Source organism: Amblyomma americanum, chromosome 7 (assembly GCF_052857255.1).
Source record: "Amblyomma americanum isolate KBUSLIRL-KWMA chromosome 7, ASM5285725v1, whole genome shotgun sequence".
Taxonomy (NCBI): domain Eukaryota; kingdom Metazoa; phylum Arthropoda; class Arachnida; order Ixodida; family Ixodidae; genus Amblyomma; species Amblyomma americanum.
The window spans coordinates 104,369,198-104,395,833 of NC_135503.1; the positions used below are offsets into that span (position 1 = coordinate 104,369,198).

The 26,636-nt window shown below is 48.2% G+C and overlaps 1 protein-coding gene across 1 annotated transcript in view; it reads right to left on the bottom strand.

Annotated features, from left to right (window-relative positions):
- Positions 1-26,636, bottom strand: part of LOC144097978 (uncharacterized) — a 69,709-nt gene that overhangs the window by 30,626 nt on the left and 12,447 nt on the right. Inside the window, exons 4-8 of the mRNA XM_077630562.1 lie at positions 17,105-17,196; positions 14,461-14,565; positions 10,224-10,241; positions 8,300-8,317; positions 4,093-4,128 (exon numbers count right to left, since the gene is read on the bottom strand). Of these exons, the coding sequence (XP_077486688.1) occupies positions 4,093-4,128; positions 8,300-8,317; positions 10,224-10,241; positions 14,461-14,565; positions 17,105-17,196 (269 nt within the window). The remainder of the gene's footprint in view (positions 1-4,092; positions 4,129-8,299; positions 8,318-10,223; positions 10,242-14,460; positions 14,566-17,104; positions 17,197-26,636) is intronic.

Sequence of the window (26,636 nt, forward strand, 5' to 3'; positions counted from 1 at the left end):
TCTATGAAGGCTACATATGGGGGTTGGTCATATCCTGTGAATTTCTCCGTCATCTTATTGATGGTGTCAGTACGGTCTATTATGAAGTAGCCTTTACAAAATCCTCATTCGTCCTTTCGTTGATTGCAGTCTAAGGTTGTCCTTACTTTTTTTAGTGATTGCCTTCGTAAATACGTTCTAAGCAACGAACAGTAAGCTGACCGGTCTGCGATTTTTCAAGTCCTTGACGTCCCCTTTCTTAAGCATTAAGGTGATCCTAGGCTTTCCCAAGATTTCGAAACACACGAGGTCATAAGGCGTTGCGTATACAGGGTTGCTAGTTCTTCTAGCACAATCTCCCCACCGTCGTTGAACAGACCTGCCGTTGCCTGATCCTCACCAACTGCTTTTCTCCTGTTTATTGCTCCTAAGGCTTTCATTACTTCCTCTTTCGTTACTGTCGGGATGTCCAACTGCTGTGCAGTACTGCCCCTCTGAGTAACGTCTCATTACTGCCTCTGTCATTCGCTACAGTATAGATCTGTGTAGAACTCTCCCGCTACTTTAACCATCTTATCCATATTGCTGATGGCTTTGCAATCCTTGTCTCTTAGCGCATAGATCTGGTTTTACCGATGCATAGTTTCCTCTTGACCGCTTTTAGGTAACTTTGCTTGTTTAGAGCATGATCAATTCTCTCCATATTATATTTCGACATGTCGCTTACGTTCCGCTTATTGATAAGCACTGATAGCTCAGCCAGTTCTATTCCGTGTGTGGGGTTAGAGGCTTTCATACTTTGGCGTTTTTTAATCAGATCTTTCGTCTCATAAGAGGGGTTGCCAGTATCCTGTCTAACCATCCTACCGCCTACTTCTACTGCGCACTCCGTAATGATAGCTGTGAGATTATCGTTCATAGCTTGAACATTAAGATCGTCTTTTTCAGTTAGAGCCGAATATCTGCTCTGCAGCAAGATCGCGAATTCCTCTACTTTCCCTCTTACCGCTAACTTCTTTTTGGGCTAATCCGTCACTAGTTTCTTCGGTTCCATCCTCAAGTCTAGGCTAATTCAAGACCTTATCATTCTGTCGTCGCTACACCGCACCTTTCCAAAGACTTACACGTCCTGCACGACGACAGGGCGAGCACGCAGTATAAAGTCTATTTCATTTTCACTCTCGCCATTGGGTCTCTTCCATGTCCGCTTGCCGTTATTCCGTTTGCGGAAGAACGTATTTTAATGTATAGTGTTATAACGAGAACGGATAGTATATATGAACTCTATGAACGCCATGCCATACATATATGTAAAATTGCCTTCTTGCTACTAATAACGAGAGCCAATAATCTAGCACCACCTGTCAGTAGATGAGAGCAGCGATAGCATTGTATTAGTGACGGCCTCCGGGATTGGGCTTCATAGCACGGTTTCCTGAACCTGCCTGACCGCTGCTGTGTGACCAAACTTGGAGGCCCTGTAATAGCATCATGGACGCCGCGAATCGAACGGATCCCCTTCGCAACGCTGAACCAGGGGCGTAGCCGGGGGGGGGGGGGGGGGGGGGGGTCAGAAATTTTTTCGAACTGTCACGCACCACTGGCCAAAACAACCACCGGCGCCGGAAGTCATTCTGGATTTTGTCACCTACAGTGTCCTTTTCGGAGTTGAAAAGACATTTTGGCGCGAACATTGCTAACTCGGGTTGGATTTCGTGGGCAACTTCCATGCACCTGGAGTTATGTACCGCAAGGGGCCCCATCCTGGCACAAATTTTCAAGGGCCTATCGATGGCTCACTGCTGCGACTAAAATTTCGGTGCAGTTACTGGTAATACATGACCGGTGTCAGCTGCTGCTGCTGCTGCACAGTACACTGGAACGAAGGACAGCATCATTGAGATTTTTCCCTAGGCGTTGCATATGTAGAAAAATGTAAAGTTCTTGAACGACAAACATTCATTAAAATAGTTGTCCTCTACTTGCTAATTTCATGGCCTTTACGTTTTTCATATCAGGGGCATTCACTGCTTTGCTGGTTCCGGACCGATATAGTTCTAGACTTCGTGTAATAATTTCTTTACTTATTAAATACGCAAAAACATGGAAGCATTGGTATCAGTTATGGCTGCCACGAGTGAACGATAAGGGTATAGTTGGTATGACATGATTACAAGGCATAAAACTGAGCAGGGGACAAGACACAGAAGAGAAGCAAACGGGACGAGCTCGTCCTGCTTGCTTCTCTCCTGTGTCTTGTCCCCTGCTCAGTTTTATGTTTTGTAATCACGTGTACCACGATTTTTAAGACATACATAAGACATACGATAGTGCGTAACGTTATCTAATACACAATGGCAATGGCAATGCAGTTATTATTGTTGCGTTTGATCCTTCCACAAATTCAATGAGGAGGCCGCGCTGCAACATGAGCCGCGCCCCCCCCCCCCCCCCCCCCCACGAACAAAATTTCTGCTACGCCACTGCGCTGAACCGATCGCGGCAGCAAGTTGAGCGGCATCGTAAATAATAATAATAATAATAATAACTGGTTTTTGGGGAAAGGAAAATGGCGCAGTATCTGTCTCATATATCGTTGGACACCTGAACCGCGCCGTAAGGGAAGGGATAAGGGAGGGAGTGAAAGAAGAAAGGAAGAAGAGGTGCCGTAGTGGAGGGCTCCGGAATAATTTTGACCACCTAGGGATGTCTAACGTGCACTGAAATCGCACAGCACACGGGCGCCTTAGCGTTTTTCCTCCATAAAAACGCAGCCGCCGCGGTCGGGTTCGAACCCGGGCGGCATCGTAAAGGATCCTGTTTTTGAAATGGTCGCCGAAGAAAACTGCGGTGTGCCTTGCTTGAGCTTCATGCCAATTATTCTAAAAGTACTCTGAAGCCTGAGAACGAAGAGCAGGTAATAAGACAGTGAATATGGACTAAGCCACGTAACGTGCTTTTGCCGGGCTATGGAGTTTCGTTGCCGCCTTTAGCATTTCTCTATTAGATTCCGTCCCTGTTCGCTTGCACGGTTATAAAATACTTTCCAATGCTTGCTATCTAGGCGGCATTGGCCGCAGGCGCACTCCTGCTCTGTTTTATAGCTCGTCGGTCTGAGCTGGTCGGCTAGAGGCATAGTAGAAATAACCGCTCAATACGCGCATGCGTTCTAATTACTAAGCGTTTTTCTTAAGTACAGCTTGATTTTGACTGGACTAAGATCTCTTAGAATAATCTGAAAGTTAGAATTATGGTGGTTAAAATAAAATGATTCCGCTGTACTAAATCCCGGTAAAAAGGGCTGTACAAATTAGTTGAAAAGCACAGTAACATACTCAAACGTTATGTGTCCTTTCAGATATTTTTTTTCCCTGCGAATTTGACCCTTAATACGTTTTCTGCGATCAGGGAATATACTTCGGCTCCTCATATGTGAGCTTCGCATACCTGCATTTTTCGTAAAACACATATTTAAGATTCGATGGCACTGCAAGAAATTAACCTGAAACGCCATGACCCAATTACTACAAAACGCGCCATGCGTGCACATAGGAGAACTAGCGCCTCTGCAGCAACGAAAAATTATTAACTCTCGGTTGAATTAGTAAAAGCGGCGTCTCGTCAGGGTAAAAAGATCGATGTCACCAGGAATTTCACCACATTAATGCTACCGCAAAGAGAGTCGGTAAATTGGTTTTTGAGGAAAGGAAATGGCGCAGTAGTTGTCTCATCTTGGTGGGCAGCAGAACCACGCCATAAAAGAAGAGAGAGAGGAGGTGGGAGTGAAAGAAGAAAAAAAGAAAAAGTGCCGTAGCGGAGGGCTTCAAAATTACTTCGACAACCAGCGCTCATTTCTTTCTCCGGAACGACTGCAGAAACAGAGCGCCAACAACTCTTACCAGGCCCGTAAGGCGATGAAAACCGCGTCGCAGTTCACAGAAAATAATATCCGCTTTTGTAAAGTTCCCACGCTTATCAACTTCCAGTTTGTGAAAATATTACTTCGTGCCTTATTTGGCATTGCCTGGATAAATGCGGATTAGTCGTGATACTTACTTATGGTGGCTTATTGAAAATGGCTTTGATAACGGCTACTAAAAGCAAGGTGCTTACCGAGTGCCCTTTAGATCTGTGTCTTCTTCTCAGGCGCTGTAAATAAATGTTTTATTATTATTATTATTATTATTATTATTATTATTATTATTATTATTATTATTATTATTATTATTATTATTATTATTATTATTATTCGTGCTCCATAGGAAGCATTGAGCAAGCATTAAGAATTTGAATTCTCAAGACTACATGTAACTGGGTTTCGTTCATTGCCGCCTAATTCCGCCTCAAGCGGTAAACGTGTGAAATGCTTTAATATTCCTTGAACAATTCATCTATCAGTACTCAAAGCGAACAAACGTCCTAAGCGCTCTCATTTATTCAACCTTCGTTACAGTGCAATATCCTGCATGGTTGTTGCTGTTCCCTATTTAACGCATTTCCTTTTTGTGCTTATCTTTCGTTAAACGTTCTCGTTAAGTAGCAGTACAGCACCCCATTATCAGCTGATAATGTTGATATTCAGCTTATCTGTGGTTCCTTTCTAGAAACTTATTATGATTAGCGGGCTGGCTGATGCTCCTTGGACTATTTATGCGGTGGACGATTCCAATGCATGCTTTTTCTTGTAAGGCAGCAGTCTCTTGAAAACTGGTGCAAATATGTATTAGTCTACTGAAGTAACGAACTATGGGAGGAATTCACCGAGGCAAGGCACTGTTTTCTAGCCCCTTTCTGAGTCTTCTCCCTACTCTTTATTGCGTTAATGCACTTTCGGAAACCTGTTCTGAAGAGGTCTTTAATTAATTCTTTTGTACATCTGAAGCTCCTGAATTTAAGTTTCGCACTGTCTGCATTGCAACTCTTAAAATACTTTGAACTTTTCAGTGTTAGGACTCACATAGCCTCCTACTGAACCTGCGGTATTGCAACCTTGGTGGCAGCCGCAAACATTCCAAGCTTACCCTGCCCCTATTCACACAACCCGACACTGCTGTAACGTAAAAAACCTAAACCGCCGTCACGTATTCCTGTTGCAAGAAGGGGTAAGATCCACAAAATTTAGCTGCTTTCGTGGTAAATCAGGAAAATAGTTTGTCATATTCCTAGGTACATTCGGCATTAACTCCGCTATTCGTAAAAAGTTTTTGATAAAGGAGCCATTGTTAAGCCGCCTGCTCAAAATCTTCGCACAGAATGTTGTAATGTATTTTCTCATATTTTCTGTAACTTCTTTTTATGATTAAGAGTGTTTGCTGCGTACTTCCAACGACTCGCTTAAGGTAGTGATATGTGATTTCTTCACTATTAAATTAAAGGGCAACTGAAGAGGTTTTAGAATTTAGTTAGCTTAAAGGGGTTGAATGTGTGAAACTTGGAGGCAAAGCATCCTAAGTACTCTTGTGCTAGCATTTGAAATGGTGACATAATCAACGAATGAGCCGCGTAGGCGTTCAGGCTCCTCCGCAGCGCACATCGCCGGCAGGGGCCGCAACGATGACGATTTAAGACTCAGCTCCATGTACGCGAAAAAGAGAGCGACGCGACGAGGCGGCGCGGCGACGTCGCTCCGTCGCTTAGTGGGCAGCCTCCATGCAAGCGACGGCGGCAGACGACGCGCTCCGGCGACGTGCACAGCGGACTTCGTGCTTTGCGCACTCCAGCTTAGTAAACACGCCCGTAACCTGTTCTCTAACTTTTGTGAGTGTGCCTCATAGTCAGGGCAAAAGAAATATTTCCTCTACAGCAGTGGAGATAACCAAGCCGGCGTGCTTGCGGAGACGAAGTCACATCACGGATTCACGGAGGAGGTGTGCTTTCGTTCGGTGCCTGTGCACTTCGGTTTAATAAAAACACTCCCATAAACTGTCACCGCAATCTGATTGTAAGTGATAAAACTATAATACACCAGTGAGAATATGCTCCGCGAGTGTTTCTGCGTACATATACAGTTGGAGCGCAGCGGCACGGTGGATCGAGCGCCGGTACCCGCGGCTCGACACGCGACTCTCCCTGCAGTACGCCCGCTCGTACAGCCCGCTCCAAATGTTGGTAGCCCTCCGTAGCCAACAAGTAGATTGTTCTCATTATTTAAATGATGCGCGTCTGCCTCACAGCTGCAGCAAAGCAAATATTTTTTCGACGGTGGCGATGACCGAGACGACGCGCTTGTTGAGCCCACGGTGGTTGAGGCGATCTCGGATCTCGGAGGAGAAGCTGTGACGAACCGTGGACAAACCGGAAACGGCTGTGTGGGGCTCTGATTGGCCAATCGCGCGGAGGACTTCCGGGCGACGAGCGAAATATTCTGTTGGCGCAGTTCAGGAGACAAGTGACACGGCAGAAATGCTTCACGCGACGGCGTCGCTCGTTGCTTGCCGCCGTCGCCTTCGCGTTCCCGTGAGTTTTCGCGTACATGGAGTTCGGGCTTTATGGCGGCGCTAATTTTCAGCAAAGAAACGGTCGCGCGAAGGTATAAAACTGACGCTACCGAAGTTAAAGACCACGAAGCGTAATTCTCAGCATACAACTGTTGCTTTGTATTCTGCCTCTATTGAAATACGGTCTCCACAGCAGGGAATCCAGCCCTGTACTTCATGCTGCGGAGCTGGACTCCATAACAACTGATACACCGCGGCAGGTGTCTACATGGCAATTACCAGGTAAATGAAACGAAACTGCAACCTCCCGGGAGGTGCACTGTGTCGGTGCTTGTGGTGAGTTCATAGTGCAGTGCAATCGGCTTCAAGACTGAAGAAATCTACCGCCGCGGCTTACTTCACGGCGGAAAACCAAGCGGCGAACGCTGTCGCCACAGGGCCGTTTTCTGACATCAGAAAAATCAGACGCTGGCCGTAAGCAAACAGGAATGCAATGAGGAGGTTAAGTTCACATCTTCCACCATCACCAACTCCCACAAACCCATGTAGCACCGATGTAGCGCGCGCATTGAGTGGGAGCTGAGCAGCATTTCGGATGCGGCGAATTTCGCTCGCTCTTAACGCCGAATGCTGCAGTGTGGACGTATTGCTAAATAGGTGTGCGCATTCAACTAACCTGCATGAATTAACGACGGAGTAAGCAAAACCTTCGATGATGAAAATTGGCACAGAAAAAGGCATCCCTTCTGTCGACACCGCTCCGCCGTTTCTGAGTCGTCAGGTGCATACTTCATGAGACGAACTATTTTTTTAGCATCAGTTAGGACATGCCTGGTTAGTTCTCGTCGGTGACACCGACGAATCTGCCGCTATTCGGAAGCGAACATTTGACAACACAAATGAACTGCTTCTGTGAAAGCGAAGATAATGATACGACACGTCAACATCAGCAAACGTAAGCGGCGCTTTGTTTCCCAACGATAGCTTACGGGGCCCCAACTCTCGAGGTTTTCGTTTCGTCGTCTCCAGAGGTGAGGCGAGGTGAAGAGGAGGAATCGGGAGGGAAAAAAGAGCAATTGATAGAGAATGCGCGAAACGAAGACGAATTAAGAGATTCGAAGCAAGCTAGATGTGTATACAGACAGGCGGCAACCAGGTGCATGCAGTGTACGTCAAACCGCGCTGTGGAGGAGGCCAGGGAATCGGTTCCCAGCCAATATAACATAATGGTGACGTAACGCGCTGGAAATAAAACCACATTAGTGAAGCCTACTAGCTAATAAAAAATGTAAACAGCACAGACAGCGAGCCCGCCTGGCGCACAAGCCTTGACACGGCCACAAGATCGTGAAAGCGAAGCGGCGAGCCCGAAAAAACATGGCCAGTCATGTGGCCTATAGGCTACAAGCAAGGCAGTGCAAAGACAAAATCACAGTGACCGTGCCGCAGAAACTAAGGCGCTGCGATGTAAATGTAAGGACCCAGCAGTGCGCGCAACCGAAGTAGAGACAAGGCGACTCCAGCGACACCGCAGTACGTGACGAAAGAAGGAGGCACGAAATAATTTCAGATACAATTCCGAATCACCCGTTCGCTTACTGTTGCTCTATGTGTGGTCCACTGTAGCTCCGCAACTATTTCGGTGCGTAGGTATACACCATCGACTTGCCATACTACGTTGTCATAAGACCTCAGTGTATCCGATTTGCCCGTCTATTACCACTGAATTCCGCGTGATATTCACGCAACTGGTGCATTTTTTTCTTTTTCACAAACAAAAGCGCTTTCCGTGATGTTGTGCCATATGAAAGCCATCCGCGCTTGCAAAAATGGCTCAGCTTATAATGGCGCCGCCCGACCAATCAAGCAGTTTATGCACTCACGCCCTTAGCCGGCACGTCCTGGGGAAAGAAAGAAAAAGTGTTAGCGTTTGGATGACATCCTAGCCTCAGTCGCAGCCTTAGTAAGAACATGCACGCCACAGACAACGCAACATGGTGGAAGTTATATACGTTGCTGTTACCCCACAAAATTGTGCAGTACAGCTTCCATAATCATGACGTAGGCAATGGTCGTGAAAGGGAATAGAATACTACAGCACGAGCATGTTTGAAAATTTGGAACTTAAAGGCTGGTTCAGAGGCCAGGAACCTGGACTGAAAGCGCGTCAGTTCAAATGGCACTCACTTTTTGCATGAAACTGATGCAGATTAAAGAGAAGTTGCTGGGTGGTGAAAAATTTGTAGCTGGGCATTCGTGGCTCACTCTAAAGGGAAGGTTTCTTTTGGTACTTGGTACCATGGCTAATCCATATGAACAAAACGTGGCCTAGACATCACGAATGCTGGACAAATAACATTCAATGCTAGAGTGACAGACAGTTTGAAACACCTAGAGGCGGCTAAAACAGCACGCCCTCCATATCCAAGCCTTAGACCTAAAGTGGGCAAAAAGCAAATTTTAGAGAAAGTAACGACCGAAATCGAAAGGCAATGCAGTTCATTTATGTAGACGTCGCTCAGAGCGAAAATATTCCATATTTATTTATTTATTTATTTATTTATTTATTTATTTATTTATTTATTTACTAGACACAGTTTTAGAATCCAAAGTAAAATACCGATAGTTTTTTTTTTGTAAATATGCAATGCTCCAAAAATATTATGTTCAACTGCATTCCAAAGCTGTTCAATACGCGCGTGCTTTTGAAAACTAGCGCGTCTTGTACCCTTGTCTGTGCGTCACTGTGTTCAAGGCACGCATGCCCAGGTTTCTGCCCGAACAGAAAATTTACGATCCTATTCTTTCGTATTTTTTTTGCTACTTCGCCTTTCCCTCGATGTAACAGCAAAACGAACAACATTCTAGATAAAGCGATTGGAGAATAAAGAGAATTACGAAAATGGCTAAACTATTGTCCAAATGAGGCTGTCATGTACACGAGTACCTCGGTGAACGCATCCTGAAATAAATTGTTGCTCCGAATGTTTGGTTACCACTCTGGCAATAAGATTTCTAGGATGTCCTTTCGGATGTGCACAAATCTCAAATCCGTATTTCAACGAGTTAGGCATACAGGAGGTAGAAAACAATTCAAGTGTGGAGAAAAGCACGCAATGGGTTAAACAACTTTCGGCAACTTATGGTAGACGTCAAATAAGCCGAACTCTAAAGATTTCGGTTCTGGGGTGTACTGAACGCAATCGAAACGAAAATAAGGGTGAAACGATTGGAAGGTAAAAGGAACCGAGCAAAACAGATCAACCAACTTCTGCAGCAGTTGCTATTCGTTGAGCACGTCCCTGCTCTTGAATATGAGTAATAGGCTGAATATCTAGGGAATCGAACTGGGCAGCGACGGAAAACAAAGGTGAGGTAATGATATCAGTAGGTCTATGTTATTGGCGTTGCTGTTGTTGGGCTTATCTGCGCATAATGAAGTAAGGCTATCATCCACCAAACATATGGCTAGATCGAATTGTCTATGCTTAAACAGCAATGTTTTAGAACCAGTATAAACTGTGTAAAACGCACCGTTTCCTACTGACGGAGAAAGTTGCACGCTTTTCCCGTTTTCCAACTTTTCCTAGAATTTCTTTGTGTTTACATCCGTTCCGCTCGCATGTATTATTATCAAGAGTAATTTATTATGAAAACCCAAAACCTGTTCACGCTCTGATGCACTTGAACACCTATGTGTTTCTGCAAATTTCTTGCCGCTGTACTAGAGCATCACGCCTTCTAACGTTAACGGCACCGATGTTGAAGCCATATAGTTCAAGCTTCCTTGTTTAGATATATACTTACAGCCGTTTTGGTCTCTTGCTGAAAGAGAAAAGATATAGCGTTCAGTAAGAACCTCAACAGAAAACCTTCAGTAGCGGCGATGGGGCTAAAAGCGCCGTTCCGCCAAACTTTTGGTGCTTCGGGGGGGGGGGGGGGGGGGGGGGGGGGGGGGGGTGGGTTAGAATTTAGCCAGCGGTTGCGCCAGCAAAATCGATACGAATATCATGCATACAAAAGAAGCCATAAATCGTTTAAATCAAGAAGACCGAGAGAGAATCACTGTTATTTCTAGTGGCGTTGATCAGACTTAGAAACAAGCGGGGCCAGATAACTCTGAAGGCAGAACGCACTGGCAACAAGTTTCAGAGTCTAAGTGTCAACTCTGCTTCTGTACAAGTGTCTTATGTGCCATGGCCGTCTCTTACGGCGTGATCGTCCCCGACATGTAAAAAAATGAGAAGGAATGTTTACAACATTCCTATTCAACGCGAAAGCATGGCGTATCCATATATGCAGGATTTGTCTTTCTATACTCAACATAGATCCCTGGAAGTCCTCATACCATTCCTCGCACAGTGGTGCAGCGGTTGAGTGGTGCGCCCTGAGATGGCAGGTGCTGCCACCGGTGGGATTTGTGCGATCGCGGTGCGATCTCGGACACACAAACGCTAAACGATTTTGCTAGGCTCCGAACCTCCAGATTTGTGCTTTCGCACACAAAGGCAGTGCCACTGCGTTTGTATCAACCTCGCACCAAGCTCAACTCTTAACCAATCCACGGGATTTCAGCTACAATGGCGTGCGTCCAACTCAACACTTCATCACCTATTGTTTTCTGTGGCTCAATAGGTATCAACGCTCACGTGCGCAGCTCAGCTCTGGAATATCTGCGCTACCACCGTGCAAAGGCAATGCGCGACACAAAGTCGCCTCCTTCAGCCTTTCCGCACACCCGACTCGGGGTTTGACCAGGTCTACAAAACGATTGCTGGTCCACTACGTTCATCACGCAGTAAACGCCGCATCCTCGACGGCGCTGACCGCCATACGCGCAGGCCTGAAGTGTTTTCAGTATACATACGCCATCCGCCATGGCGTCAATTTTCGTCGTTGTCCACATCTCTCGTTTCCACTGCCGCCGCGTTGTAACACCCGACCGTGGACGACTGTTTGAAGGTGATCTCTTCACGGCATTACCAACCACCCTCGCAGTCTGCCATGTCCACACTACTGTATATCTCCCGTCGGTGAATCGAATGTTTGAAAGGCTTCAACGTCAGGCCGCCATCGTCGCCCTCAACGCTCGAACTTCGCAGGTCAACAGCCTCCTGTTCGCCCTGCTCGCTGTTCGATCAGCAATAAGAGAGGACCTGGGATGTATACTGGTGTCGGGGACGTCTACGGGACCAGACTCCGTCTACCCAGTAAATTCTTCGCCCCAGCTACACCTTCCACCATACTCTTGCCTACGTTGTGCAACTTCGGTCACTCGTTGAACGCTTACGACCTGGGAGCAGGTCGATAGCTCTCCACTTGTGAAGACGTTTTCGCAAAAAAAATGGCGTAGCTTTCTGGGCGCATGTTTTTGTACGCCTAAAATGCATCCGACTCGTCCTCACCTCAGTGTACGACGGCCCGTTCGATGTGCTACGGCACGGAGTAACGAGTTTCAGTGCATCTGTCAACGGACGTGAAGACATATGGTGGCAATCGACCGTGTGGAGCCAGCGCACATTGAGGACTCGTTTGTGCGCAAAACTCGTGTTTAATTTTCACCGCCTAATCTGAGGCCTCCTCCAGATCGTGCCACTCTCCTGGTATCAGCTCGACCACAGCGGCATTTGAGTTTGTCAGGGTTGGAGCCCTGTAGTGGCGCCCATAACACAGCCTCCGTTAACAGCAGCGCACACGGGTGTTTCGAGCACCAGCCACCTTGGCGCAGAAGGCACGTGAATAAATAGATCAATCTCACCGCTGATCTGCTCCTGGCAAGCTGTTCTCTCTCTGCTGTCTTCGATCGCCTGTCTATAACGAGTCTGTCTATAACGTACGAATCTCGCGTCCCCATAATTAATTTCGAAAGTCAAAGATGAGCAGTCGCCGCCATAGCTAAGTCGGTAGATCATGAGTTCAAGTCCCAACGGCAGCACTAGTTGCCTCCTGTTTTCTTCTCTTATCTAAAACGACCAGGAAAATTATTTCTCGCTGCAGTCATCACTGCAATTAAAAAGTGACATTCACCCATGCTTTTTTTTTGCTAGCTGTCAACGACTATTGGTTTTTTTTTATGCATATTCTTACGCGCTCCTAATCTGTTTACCCTAGCTTGCTAAGCAGAATAGTGAGGGCTTCGATTCTGGCAGCCTTCAAGCCATAGGCAGCATAACAGCTGCCACATACGTTAGTCTCAACCAAGATGCCAACATTAGCGTTAAAAGCCCCGGTAACCGGAAAACCCGGCCTTGTGACTTCATCACAACCTACCCACCGGATTGTGAGCAAACTGGCCAGTGTGGCAGCTGGCAATTAAATTAATGATTCGTCGCTAGAGGCTGCTCGCGAATAGCAGTTGACCTGGTTCTCAGAAGCTCCACCGGTGACTGTATCTGAAACAGCCATCTGGAGGGTCAGTGTTGCATCGCTTAACCACTGCATCACTGCGACAGGGGTGGTGTGAGAACTCCCAGCGTTCGATGAATGTAAACCGGAGAATGTCGATTCCGTATTTATGGTCATTAACCCATTAAGTCTATCGCGTCATACTCTTGAGGAGGAGCTTAAGTGTCCATTCCAGTTTTGATTAGGAAGCAATAGCCTCAATGACAAGACAGAAGCCAAGGAGGATGACAGTGGAATGTACAAAAACTTAGAAACACAAAACAGGGCAGATGGCACTCTGAATTTCCCTTCAGACCAATTACAACCCAGTTAGACGCACGGCTGTCGAGAACCGTCCTTATTGTATCAATGCTTACGACGGCGTAACTTCGTTATGGGGCCATGAAGATAGCCCATTTGGTGACTCGTGATGGAAGTATTAACCGCGAAATACACTGAACGGAGGTAGAACGCAGCACAGAACTCCGTGCAGCGTCTTCTGTGGTTAATTTTCTCTATCATGTTTCAGTGTCTCCTTTTCAATGTTAGGACACCTGGTAACTTGGCCGATAACGCAAGAACGCGACGTGGTTGTTAGCGGTCCATGTAAATACCGTGCTGCTGGTAAGCACAGACAAACAGACACAGAGGTGCTGCCGCTGCCGTTGCTTATTGTCCGTTGGACTGTGCATCTCCGGAGCACGGTACTGACGTGGTAACTTGACATCTATACTTTTTCCACCATCATTGAAACCTCCTCCATTCAGCCTCAATGTTTCGTTCGTAGTCCACAGGAGTGCTTTAAGGATAACCCTAAAGGAAAGTTATTTCCACTTATTTTGCCATCCTCGGAGGCGTACATCTGAAGACAATTAAGTACGCAAACATTCGTTCCTTTCGATCACTAACAGTAAGCGAAGCGCTGCAGCCACAGTGGGGACAGTTAATGGTTCTCGCATGTTCAGATTTTTTTTTACAAGGCAGGCCACAGAAAGTGTTTAAGCATACCTTACAACGACATTCCAGGAGTTTGAGCCAACGGTCAAAAGATTATGAATTAATTAGAATGCGTACAGTGTGAGTACCATGAAACTCATCATTTTATTCAGATTCACTCCTGTCACTTCCGGTAAGCGTTAAAGGAGGACCAGCGAGGGGAAAAAACGGGACAAAATAACGGATATTACCGATGGAATGAGACTGCGCAAATTCCTTATGGCTTCAGTCCTGGCTCAAAGAAGAAAGGCACAGAAGGCAAAGCCCTACAAACTCTGGGATTCCTGACAGCAATCCGGTGGAAAGGTAGCAGTAGCCGCCGCGGTGGCTGAGTGGTTATGGCGCTCGGCTGCCGGCCCGAAAGACGCGGGTTCGATCCCGACCGCGGCGGTCTAATTTCGATGGAGGCGAAATTCTAGAGGCCCGTGTACTGTGCGATGTCAGTGCACGTAAAAGAACTCCAGGTGGTCGAAATTTCCGGAGCCCTTCACTACGGCGTCCCTCATAGCCTGAGTCGCTTTGGGACGTTAAACCCCCATAAACCAAACCAAACCAAAGGTAGCAGTGCTGTGCCACATCAAGTATGCTACTTCTCGGTGCCTTTCGCTTCACTTTCAATGAACCAACACAATGAGCTCGAAACTAAAAAAAGTGCAGCACTCACGAAGCTCGGCATGGTGTAGTTGGCCGAGAGGAAGCCGATGACAGCGTCGACGACGCAGTCGAAGGATCCCCACAGCCCCGAAATTTGGATCAGCCCTCCGCGCTCCTGCACAGCAGTAACAGGAATCATTTTCGAGGTCGTCATCTGCACCAAACCTGCTGCTTTTGTGACGTCTTACGTTAAAGAACCCCGTGTGGACAGAATTAATCCCAAGCACTTCACGGCGGTGCCTCTCTCTTGTTTCTATCAAATCTTTCTTCGCCCCGTCCCTGCCTCCGCAGTTCAGGTGTTGTCCAGGAGTGGGACAGTAAAACTATTCTTTCCGTTCCTCACGACCGATTGTTATTATTATTCACTGCGTTGTGTATTATAACGTGCGTTGATATTCTTTAACCGGCGTGTTAATTTGCTTGTTTTTAATCTTACGACACTGGCGCCTCATTATGAAACGTTTCATTATATCTGTTGTCATTTATCATGGCAACTATGTCCATTATTTCGCCTATTCCTTGGATGTAGCGCATAGTTTCCATTGCTTTCGCGTAATGCCCTCTTACGCAACGCGCTCTACTAGAGTGGCGTTCGGATGCAGTACAGCCCAGGCCTAGCGTTGAGATTCATTAATTCAGTCAGTCCTGATTTGCTCAAAAACACCGCGGAGGCTTGACATTAGTGCACGATGCTGTTATGGCTACCAAAGCATGCAATGAGCATCAGAAATTACAAAATGACTCTAAATCCTGCAATGTGAGAAGAACCTAAGTTTTCAAAGTTTCAAACACTTCCAGGCACCTGTAACAGACCCGAGGGGTAAAACGTATGAACTGCACTCTCTTTTATCCAGTTACCTGAGAGTTGTCTTCTGTACGTGAGCGATCCTTTTCGGAGCTTGTCTCGAGCGATTACACAAAAAAAATACGGTGGCTTGTGGTAGATCATTCGCCTCGCATTCGAGGGGAGCTGGTTTCGATGCCTAGTGCCGCCGGGTACCCACGGGTTTTCTGATGGGTACAAGATTCCCCCCGACTTGGTCATCGGCTCTTCTGGAGTGAAATGCTTGGAAGATGGCCTCTGGTGACCTCACCTTCCCTCGATGGGAAGTCTACGCTCGAGAGACCGAAATCTGCCTTGTTCGGGAAAGCCCATTCCCTCATGGCTCTTTTTCGTGAAGGTGGGATTCTAAAACTCATTTCGCAAGCAATTCACCCCAGAGAAACTGAGCACGAGACCAGGGGAAAGCTTATACCCATTGTATCATCAGTGGGTGCCCGGTGGCACTGGGGATTGCACCCTGTACCACCCGCATGAAAGGCGGATGCTCAGACCACTAGGCCATCATTTTTTGTTTTTTTCTCTTCGTCTCCTCTTCTGTCTAATCTACCATGTCCTCCTGAGGGTAAACTACATAAATAAACACGCAACATGCAGGTACACGCTGTTTACAAGATCAAACACATGAATTCCATAGTGAACAATCTTATAGAAAACAACAGCGTCCCGACAGCGCCTACGGCCACATGGTGGTTCCAGCGATACGCTTTGACGAGGGATATATAGTCGAAATAAACCCCATGTCCAAAATACCTGTCATCCCGATCTGCGTTGCCCAAATGCCTTTGATGTCGCAGCCCGATAACTGGTTCCACATGAGGGAAGCAAACTCCAGTCGCGGTCTAACAAGAGCACAAAAAACAGGTATAACTATTGTGTCGGGAGTTTTAAAGTGCCTTGTCAAGCATAAAATCATACCCAGTAACTTGGAACCACTTCTGCAAACAGACGGAGCTTCTTGTTTGAAAGTGAGCCTCTTAACAATAAGCCCGCCCAAGTCCTGTTGCTTGCCCAGTACGTGAAAACCAGTGCATAAACACTTGAGCGATCTGTGGTCGGTGTTTTTTTAAAGGAAACGACAACTATAGGAGCGAAAAAAAATGTAATGCCGAGATAATATAATTAAATTATTTTAATCCTCTCCCAATTGTATTATTTTCGCCCTTTGTATCGAATTCCATCCACGCCACGGGTTGGTTCCGGCACAACAAACATTGTCACTCATTCGCTCAGGAGGGAGGTGAGATCTAGATTTTCTTTTTAACGGCCAAATGTTTCGTGGACTGCAGACTGCATCGGTGGGGCTCATATTTCAATCACATTCCACTCTTATTTGTTTGTTCTCTGTGATTGGCCCAAAAGAAGTCACGCCCCCTAAACAACCCTGAAGCAATGCCGAAAATTAAAAGCTTGATGTGGCGTCCGTTGAGACAATCACTGAGAAGGAAACAACAAAAAGTGGTGTTGAATATGAATACAAATGTTACACACACGCCTCTTTCTGCGATTTTGGCTTTCAAGTGTAGGCTCATTGTGTAACACTGCGCAGGGCAGGCAAGTCACTTGCCAAATGTGCTGCACGATACTGACTGCTAGAAAATCTTGAGCGCTAGGACAAGTGTCAAGGCAAATCTAGAATTGTTCCATTTTGTTGACGCCCCCCCCCCTTCAATGTTTTTCTCATAAGTGGGTGATGGTGTGCCTTTTCACCTGACAATCTAGCGTGAAGCACACCGGCGCTTTGAACTGAAATCCCGAACCCGGTCAGCGTGCTGCAATTGTTTCTATCTTTACTAAAACGGGAACACGTTACCTGCAGTGCCCCGCCCAAAAGGACGATGTCAAAGACCAAGCTCACTCCTGCCAGACCCATGATGATGTTATCGGAGTTCTTGCGTCCATTTACTGCAAAAAATAAGGCGGATATTGCCATGAGAATAGTGGTTTATGGCTTATGTGGGTGTAACGTCCCAAAGCGACTCCGGCTATGAGGGACGCCGTAGTAAGAGGCTCCAGAAGTTTCGACCACCTGGGGTTCTTTAACGCGCATGACATCGCACGCCATGAGAACAAGGATACAGGATAAAAAGTGGAAAAAAATTACAGCCGATTTAGCTTACTTGCCCATATGCGAAGTATGCTCGCTAGCACGTACCGTTTCATTTCGTTTTTTGTTCGCGGCTATGGTTTCAAGGCAAAGATTGGCGAAATATTTGATTGGGGACCTTAATATAGTAGCGCACTATAAACGTTTCGGGCCACTTAACGCTCCTAAGAGTGCAGTGCGATAGCGGTATAATCTGGATCCACTGCGCACGGTTCGAAGTTGGTGAAGACGACGACGTGCAATGCACAGCGTGATCGATTGGCCATAAAACACGAGGGACGATCGGTTGCGATCAGCCTAACCTCGATCACAGCCTAACCTGAGTCATATGGTCTTCAGACGTGCCGGAGATCCAGCAGAGCAAAATCATGAGCCAACCAAGCTGAACACAACGCATGCTTTCGGACGTCTACTCGGTTTCAATGTATACATCGTAACAAAGTGTGTAAAATTACAGGTGTTCTTGCGGAAATTTATTGTTGCAGCGCAGAAAAATATCTGTTACTGGAAATAACAGAAACTTCATCAAGCAAAAAAAAACATTTTCTCTTCGTGACCGCCGTGGTCTAGTCACGTACGTTTCTAGTAAGAAATAAGCAACGAATAATGCACCTGAAAACCTTAAAAACTTCCCTTTATTTTTTAAAGCCAAGAGTGCAGTAGACTAAAGGGTAGCGCTAAATGTTCCGCACAACTAGTACTCTGTGGTGCTGGTTTTGATGCGGAGCTGTACTTCGCAAGATGGCTGCCACATGAAAAGCGGTGGATTTCTTGCTGCGTCGATTGGTTCGCTTTATTTGGGCAATGAGTGAAAAAACATTCTCTGCCGCTTGATACAGACAGTATGTTTTGCTTTGTATCACCTGAGGTGGTCTCTAAACTGTATTGTAGACGTTGCATTCGATGGAGACGGATTGCTGTAGCGAAATGTTAAGGCATGGGCACAGAGCTCGCGCCTCACAAAACGGCGGGAAAGTCCAAGCCGCGTGTAACTTTCATCCTCCACCTTGTGGTTTCAAGCTGCCTATGCTCCTTAAACTGTTCATGGTGAAGGCGCAGCTGTTATACGCAATTAAAAGGAACAGGACGAGCGCCGACGCACCATTCCCTTGCCGCCGCGGACGCCGCCGTAGCGGCAAGCGTCGTATGTTTAGTTCCACCGTGCTACCTTCTAAATCGTGCCGCGGCCTCGCTGCCGCAACCACGAAGCCCTTAATTTTCCTCGCGTTCACGATGGTCTCTAAAGGCTATCAAATCTCTGCAATGCGTTTTAACGTGGTGTGTGCGTTAAAGCTGAGATCTACCAGGGGCCTGGTTCTCGCTTGGGCTTCGGCTCGCGCGATTGGCCGACGCGCCGGCTGTCGTCATGCAGCCGGAAGACCGGCCAATCGCGCGAGCCGAAACCAGTCTCGCGAGATTCCGGCCCCTGCATCAGCTTGTCGTTCCGAATGCAGCTGCGCCACATCTTGCTCACGTCGGGGGCCGGCTAGCGCTATCCTCAAACTCATGAGTGTTCAAACTGTATGTACGCGAACATTCTCGAGAAAACAAAGCTGCGGTCCTCAAACTCATGAGTGTTCAAACTGTATGTACGCGAACATTCTCGAGAAAACAAAGCTGCGGTCCTCAAACTCATGAGTGTTCAAACTGTATGTACGCGAACATTCTCGAGAAAACAAAGCTGCGGTCTGGGCGCTTGCCTAGCTGTCGATAAGCAGCGTCGACCCGGAAGCGGATAGTTCCAGTTTCCCGCTTTGCGCTTGCTTCGCGACCCCGTGTATTGCGGTGAAGCAGGTCTTCGCCTCAGTAGGCTCGGCGGCCTGGTCGCCGCCGCTGTATCGGCTTAAGCGTCAAATAGATTCGACACCGCTTTTGCTATAGCCGTGAAATATATTCTAAAAATTTTAATGTAGAATATCCTGTTTGCCGGCTAATGAGAACTACCATACTGGATTATATCACTTATTACGGACTGTTCTGGACGGTGAGCTGAATGTTATGTTGGTCGCGGGCCGTCGGCCACCCGTATATGTCCGTTGTCTTCGGAGGCTGGCGCAGTATAGCAAACGGCGTAGATGCTTGACAGCATGCTTAAATTATGACCAGATTGATGGCGCAGGTTACTAGACTGCAGCGTTCTCAGTGGATTCTTCTTAGAAAGTTACAGTGGACATCGCTTTAAACACATGGCTAAAGTCACGTCAAAAGTACGCCCTCCATGCTGCTTGCTACGCGCTCTTCACTGAATAGGCTACTCAGTTAGGTTACACTCTCTATTTTCTGCTTTCGAGATGCTGCAATGAAGCGCGCCTAAAAAAAGGCACATATCGGCGTCTTCACGCCTGGTTGCGTGCGACAAGCACCGCAACTCGCACCAGGTTGCATGCAAGCATCGGCGGCATGCGACGCGGCGGACTACGTCAGCAGAGATGCGCATTCGCTCGAAGCATAAGCTTAGCCCTTAATAAGTTTCATTGTGAACAAGGCCCCCGTAAGCCGGGGCCGAAACGTCATCTTTTTTTTGACGATTGGTCGGCGCTTGAAGATTTTCCGCCATGAATATACCCGACCAGATGGGTTTCCGTCGAACCCTGGATTTCAGGCATCATTAAACATTTTGCTTTTTCTTTCCCTCAAGGATGAAACAACTAGCCCGATTTAACACTCAAAATCAGTGTTCGGTGTTCGTTAGTTCAATTATGAAGTGTATCACGGGCATGACACACGTATGTCCCAGATAACCTCGTCAATTCGATTTGATATGTATGTCGCTGTGAGACATTCACGTTGCACCGGGCCTCTACCAGAACTGACTGGGATCACAGCCTGCTGCAGTAAAAGTAGATTTTAGTGCATAGAGAAGGCGCTTTTCTCCTGGCTTAAATATATTAACAAAACAACTTGCATAACGGTATTTCTAAGGCTGATATTAACTCTGGTGGCGACTAGCAAATCGGTAAAGTGAATTACTCCATCCACAGTTTATTGTTTCAATTCCCTTATGTATTTTCAATTTAGCACGCCTATTGTAGTGAAATAATTAAACCTGAAGCTGGCTACTGTCGTTACTCTATAGCAGGATCAGGCAATTCCTGAAAAAAAAATCGCTACTGGGCTGTACGAAGCGAGGAAATCTTATACGTGCACGAGGTTTCAAAGCGAGGCTATTCTAGCAATGCCTACGTCTCGTCAACCTCACCGCCATCCGCTTTGCGCTGCATCGGCTATTTCACTTTTAGTACGAGTTCTTGCGGGATGGTTGGTTCATCTTCGAGGAAGGTCGCAAACTGCGCAAAAGCACGAGGACAAGGAAATGAACACTACACCACGGGTGCAGACTGCCGACTGTTTATCTGCCCGTGGTGTCGTGTACGTTTCTTTACCTCCTGTCCTCGTCCTTTGGTGCAGTTTCTAACCTTCCATAGTTATTTTGTCGAATGGGATGATGAAGCAGTAAACCATGAGGTCTCTGGGCAAAGTAAGAAAAGCCAGGTGTGATAGCGCAGTCGCTTGTTTGGTGGCATCTTATTAGACAGTTTTAGTTGTGCATCCGCAAAGGCTTGGCGTACGCATGAAGCTTGTGGGGACGGTGGTGCGCATGTGCAGAACGCAAGCACAAGATGATTTTTTAAACCTTTGCAGACTTGTATTTCAAAAACGGCGAGAAATACTCCGGTGCTTTCTGTTGTGCTAGATTCTACAGCAAAGTGGGCATTATGTACAGCCCCCGTCAAAAGTATACAGCCCAAGGGGTTTGACTCTAAGCTGTTTAGTGGGGCTCCGAAGCACATCTAGCAGTGCAAAGCTTGGGAGGATTGAGGACGCGTAGCCACTCCTCTTTCGAGAAGATACGGTAGCTGAGCATGCATAAAGAGGCATACACCAGGCCTTACAAACAAACCCCTTGGGTCGTATACTTTAGACGGGGGTGTACCTCATATGGGTCAATAATTTGATGATTAACCAGCTTAAATTAGCTCATAACCTTTCTTACTTATTTTCTGCTTTATACGGCAAGGTTATACTGCAGACTTTATCCTTCAACAGATAAGGTTAGCCTTGCTTTTAATTTTTTTTACTCGGAAATGTAGTTCGAAGTATCGAAGGAAAGCTGATTCAATTGGCTTGCCCACATTACCTAACTATACAATGCCGTCGCTGTGCATGATATTGCTGCCGAAATCTAGTTAATTTACACATAATTAAATTCGCTTACTGCGCCTGTATTTGATCCATGCATTAGAAGTGCGAGAAGCAATTTTTATAAATATGCAATGCTGAAAAACCGGCTCAACGCGCTTTCAGGTGCGTATTTTAAAGCGAAAGCTATACTGGCCGCTAACTTCCGATTTCGCCGTCGCAGTGCTCCAAGGAGGCACGCGACGTCACAACGCGCGCCTCGCCGCGCCTTTTTTCAAAAATAATAATAATAATAGGTTTTTGGGGAAAATAAATGGCGCAGTATCTGTCTCACATATCGCGTCGGACACCTGAACCGCGCCATAAGGGAAGGGATAAAGTAGGGAGTAAAAGAAGAAAGGAAGAAAGAGGTGCCGTAGTGGGGGGCTCCGAAATAATTTCGACCACCTGGGGATCTTTAACGTGCACTGACATCGCACTGCACACGGATGCCTACAAAATCGTGTTTCGTTCCAACGGGGGACTTAACATAAACGACCTTCAACCGCGCCAGCTTCGCCTGGCCCTGATAACTGCAGCCAAAGACCTCCAAGAAACGGACGCCACCTACTTGCGTATCCACCCCCTAAACAACACCTGCACGATGAGTACCCTGCATCAAGCCGACGCGCTACGCCTGGTCGCCATCAAACAAATATCACTTCGAACCCAAGCCTACACCGTCACCGCCTACATCGCTCCCCCGGATGGTGCAGTAAGAGGAGTAATCACTAACGCCTACTGGGAAGAAACCCCAGCACAGATTCTTGAAGACCTCTTCACGGGCAACCCTGGCGCCCTCATCATTGATGCACGCCGCATGGGACAGACCCGTTCGATCCTCATCACCTTCCGGGCGGGTCCGGTGCCCCGAACCATCTCCTACGGAGGCGGACTCCACAACTGCACTTTATATAGAGGACACATGGATGCTTGCACCGGAACCATCTCCTACGGAGGCGGACTCCACAACTGCACTTTATATAAAGGACACATGGATGCTTGCACAAACTGTAGGAAACCAGGGCATCGCGCGGATGTCTGCACCCTTCAGCGTACGCACAACTGTTCAAGATGCGGTATCCCGCACCCCCAAGAGGACACCCCGACATGCACCACAGCCTGCATACTCTGTGGAGGCGCCCACATGACGGGTAATAAAAGTTGCAAAGCGAGGGGACGGCGCTCACCGCCCGCTTCACCGCAATCGCACACCTCCCGCACACCGGAGCGAGACGCTGACCGCGCCAGCGTTCGTCGCTCTAGCAAGTCTCGCTCATCGTCTCGTCGCCGCCAGGACCAACAACCTCCAAAACTTTCCTGGGCAGACAGAGTAGCAGGCAACAGGCTCAAAGCTACCAGCAAGCCCTCAACCCCCCCGCCCACACAGGTGGACCCCCGTGACCGGGAGCTACAGGCCCTGCGAGAGGAGGTGAGTCGTCTTACCTCTCTCATCAAGACCCCCACCTCTACCCCTCTACCGCTTCCGCCAATAGTCCCTCCCACGCAATCCACGCTACTACCTAAAACACCCACTGAAAACATGGAAAAATCGGACTCCCAAACCCCCACCTAACCCCCGCCCAAGAGAAAACGTACACAAGAGCAACCACCCGTCACCCAAACCGACCTTCAATTCCTAGAGGCCCGCATAGACGCTAAACTCGCCGAAATGAGCGCGCGTCTGGAGGCAAAATTTAATCACCTCATCGACCACCTGTCCCAACGCTTCGAACAACAAATTGAAGCGGCATTTACGCGCATGGTGCATACCCTTGAGATGAGCCTCGCACGGTACGACACCCGCCTCCAAACAATAGAGCAGGTCCTTTCCTCGCTGCACCTATCCAATCCCCCCATCAATACCGCCAACCTACACCACAGTACCCCCTACCCAACCCACCCACCCTCACCCCACCCAAGCTACAGTATGGCGGGGCGACCACCTAATTCCTTATCAATTCTGCAATGGAACTGCCGCCGCTTCCGGGCCAAACGCGCACCCCTCCAACTCCTCCTCCCCACACTTCCCACGCCCCACATCCTCCTTCTTCAGGACACACATGTCCCTGCAACACTCTCCAGCTACACATCCGCTAACTCGGATGCAACGAATGCACCCAAGGCTTCCACACTCATACATCGCTCCATTACACACCAAACGCATCATATCACCTCCGAGACGTCCTGCGTGATGACAGAAATCATACCAGATTCACACTCCACACCATCTATTTTTATTGCAAATATATATCACAAACCGTCTCATCCGATGGCTTCATTGGAAACGCTACTGCCCGATCTCAATCGTATTGCTGGCAAGCATCCATTGATTATCCTAGGGGACTTCAACAGTCAGCATACTGGCTGGGGCTACCGCACCACCATGGGACGAGGAAGGCGACTCTGGTCCTTGGTACAACAACTCCGCCTCACAATACACAACAACTTTAACACTCTCAAGAGAATTGGCAACAGTGTCAGCGCGGACACCAGCCCGGACTTGACACTGAGCCGCAACCTTGCGTGTATTACGTGGAAAACAACACATCACACATGAGGAAGCGATCATTACATCCTCTCCGCTACAGTACCGTACAAACAAAGAACGACCCTTCACCTAACACGCAAACTCACCAACTGGGATGCGGTCCGCGCCGCACGGGTGGCCCTTCCTGACGCTCCCATTACAGACATCGGCCAATGGGTGGAATCACTCATGAACGTTGTCGCCGCACACACTCGAACACTTGACACCACACCAGATACGCCCACACTCGACACTCGCCTGGCCCACCTATGGGAGGCCTACCATAGCATCCTAGAGCGCTTGAAAGGGCAAAAGCTCAATCGGACCCTTAAAAAGCGGCTAGCCGCACTGCAAACACAAATTACTGAGCACTCTGAGGAGCTCTGCCGATCCAACTGAGGACAGATTTGAGACAGTATGGCTGGAAATCTGTCCTCCAAACGCAGTTGGCAACTCCTCCGTCACTTAATTGACCCCACGCAATCCAAAACAGCCACACAACACCACGTCACACGCCTTATACACAGTACCGACCTTTCTCCCGACGCACTCATCGACATACTTAGGAACACACATATAACTTCCGGTACCTCAATCCCCCTGCCGCCCTCTGCCGGCACCCCGAATGCCAATCTCGACGCGGAGATTATGGAAGCAGAAGTCAGAGCGGCCCTCCTGACTCTCCGCTCTAACTCCACTCCAGGAGTTGACCGTATCTCATATAACATGCTCCGCAATTTGGACGATCAGTCGATTGCCCAGCTCACGGGGTACTTCAACACATGCTGGCAGGAGGGCACCCTTCCGCAATCCTGGCGTCACGCCAAAATCTTATTCATACCCAAGCCCCACAAACCCCTTACACCTGCAAATCTTCGTCCCATCCCACTAACATCATGCCTGGGCAAGCTTTTGGAGCATGTCGCATTCGCCCGACTCAACCAACACATGACGGAGCAAGACCTCTATCCGCACAGCATGGTTGGCTTCCGTCCGCACCTGTCGGCCCAGGACGCCATGCTCCAGCTCACACAGGATATTTTTGACCTCCTCATACCGGGCCACACAAAAACTGTCCTCGCCTTGGATCTCTCTAAGGCTTTTGATCGCCTAGACCATAAAGCGATCATGGCGGCGCTCTCCCCTTTGAACATAGGTGAACGTATGTGCACCTATATTCAAGCATTCCTTACTAACCGCACGGCCGAAATTCACTTCGGTCCCCACACATCCCATCCATACACCCTTAGTGGGGTTCGCACCCCTCAGGGATCTGTCCTCTCCCCTTTCCTCTTTAATGTCACACTCATCCCCCTTGCCCGCAAACTACAAACTATCCCCCACCTTCGGCATACACTCTATGCTGATGATATCACTCTATGGACCACCCATGGCAGTGGTGGAGACATAGAGAATACTCTGCAGTCGGCAGCTACCCTCACCCAAACACATGCGCGGAGTATCGGACTCTCATGCTCTCCGGAGAAGCGGAGCTCCTCATACTCCGCCCCAAAAACCCGAAACTGCCCCACAGTCTCCATAACCGTGAAACTGGAAAACCGGTACATCCCGGAGGTTTACACTCTCCGGGTACTGGGCCTCCACATCCAGAACAACGTGAAAAATACTCACCATCCAGAAACTCAAGCAGACGGCGGTGTCGATATCCCACCTAATCCGCAGAGTTTCTGGGCACCACCGGGACATGAAGGAGCATGACCTATGTCGTCTTATTCACGCCTTCGTCCTCAGCCGCTTTCTCTTCACTCTCCCCTACCTGAAACTCCAGGCCACAGAAATCTCCACCGTGGATGCCATGATCCGAACAGCATTTAAGACAGCACTACACATACCCCTAAATACCTCAACCGAAAAACTCCTCCACAACACACGATAAGTGAGCGTATCGAGGCCCACCGACAGACACACTACATACGTCTCCCGAGAACCAGCACCGGCAGACACATCCTACACACCCTCGGCATCAGGAAACCAGCCACGGATCCCACACAGCTCCCGGTCCCCCATCACATTCACCGCGAACAACTTATTAAACCTCTCCCTAAAAATATGCACCCCACCTACCACGAACCCCGCCGCAGAGCTCGCGCACGGGCGCTCCACAAACACTATGGCATGGAACCGGATGCCGTTTGGGTGGATGCCGCATGCACGGGCGAGGATGCGGTTGTAGCCATCACGAACCCCTCCCTACAACCGATTGCTACCCTTCACATATCTCCCACTGACACTTCGGAGGAGGCTGAAGAGGCCGCTATTGCCCTAGCCATCACGCTCACTGAGGCCCGGTATATACTATCGGACTCTAAAACTGAAATACTAAATTTCGCCCGCGGGAGAGTTCACGTCCCTGCATTTCGCATATTGAACTCATTCGCCACACACCCGCCCCGCCACATGGAGCTCATATGGGTGCCTGCCCACTCCGGGAATCCCGGAAACGAGGCTGCCAACGCTTTAGCGCGAGGTTCTCTCAACCGAGCACCGGCGGTCTGCGATCTGGGGTTC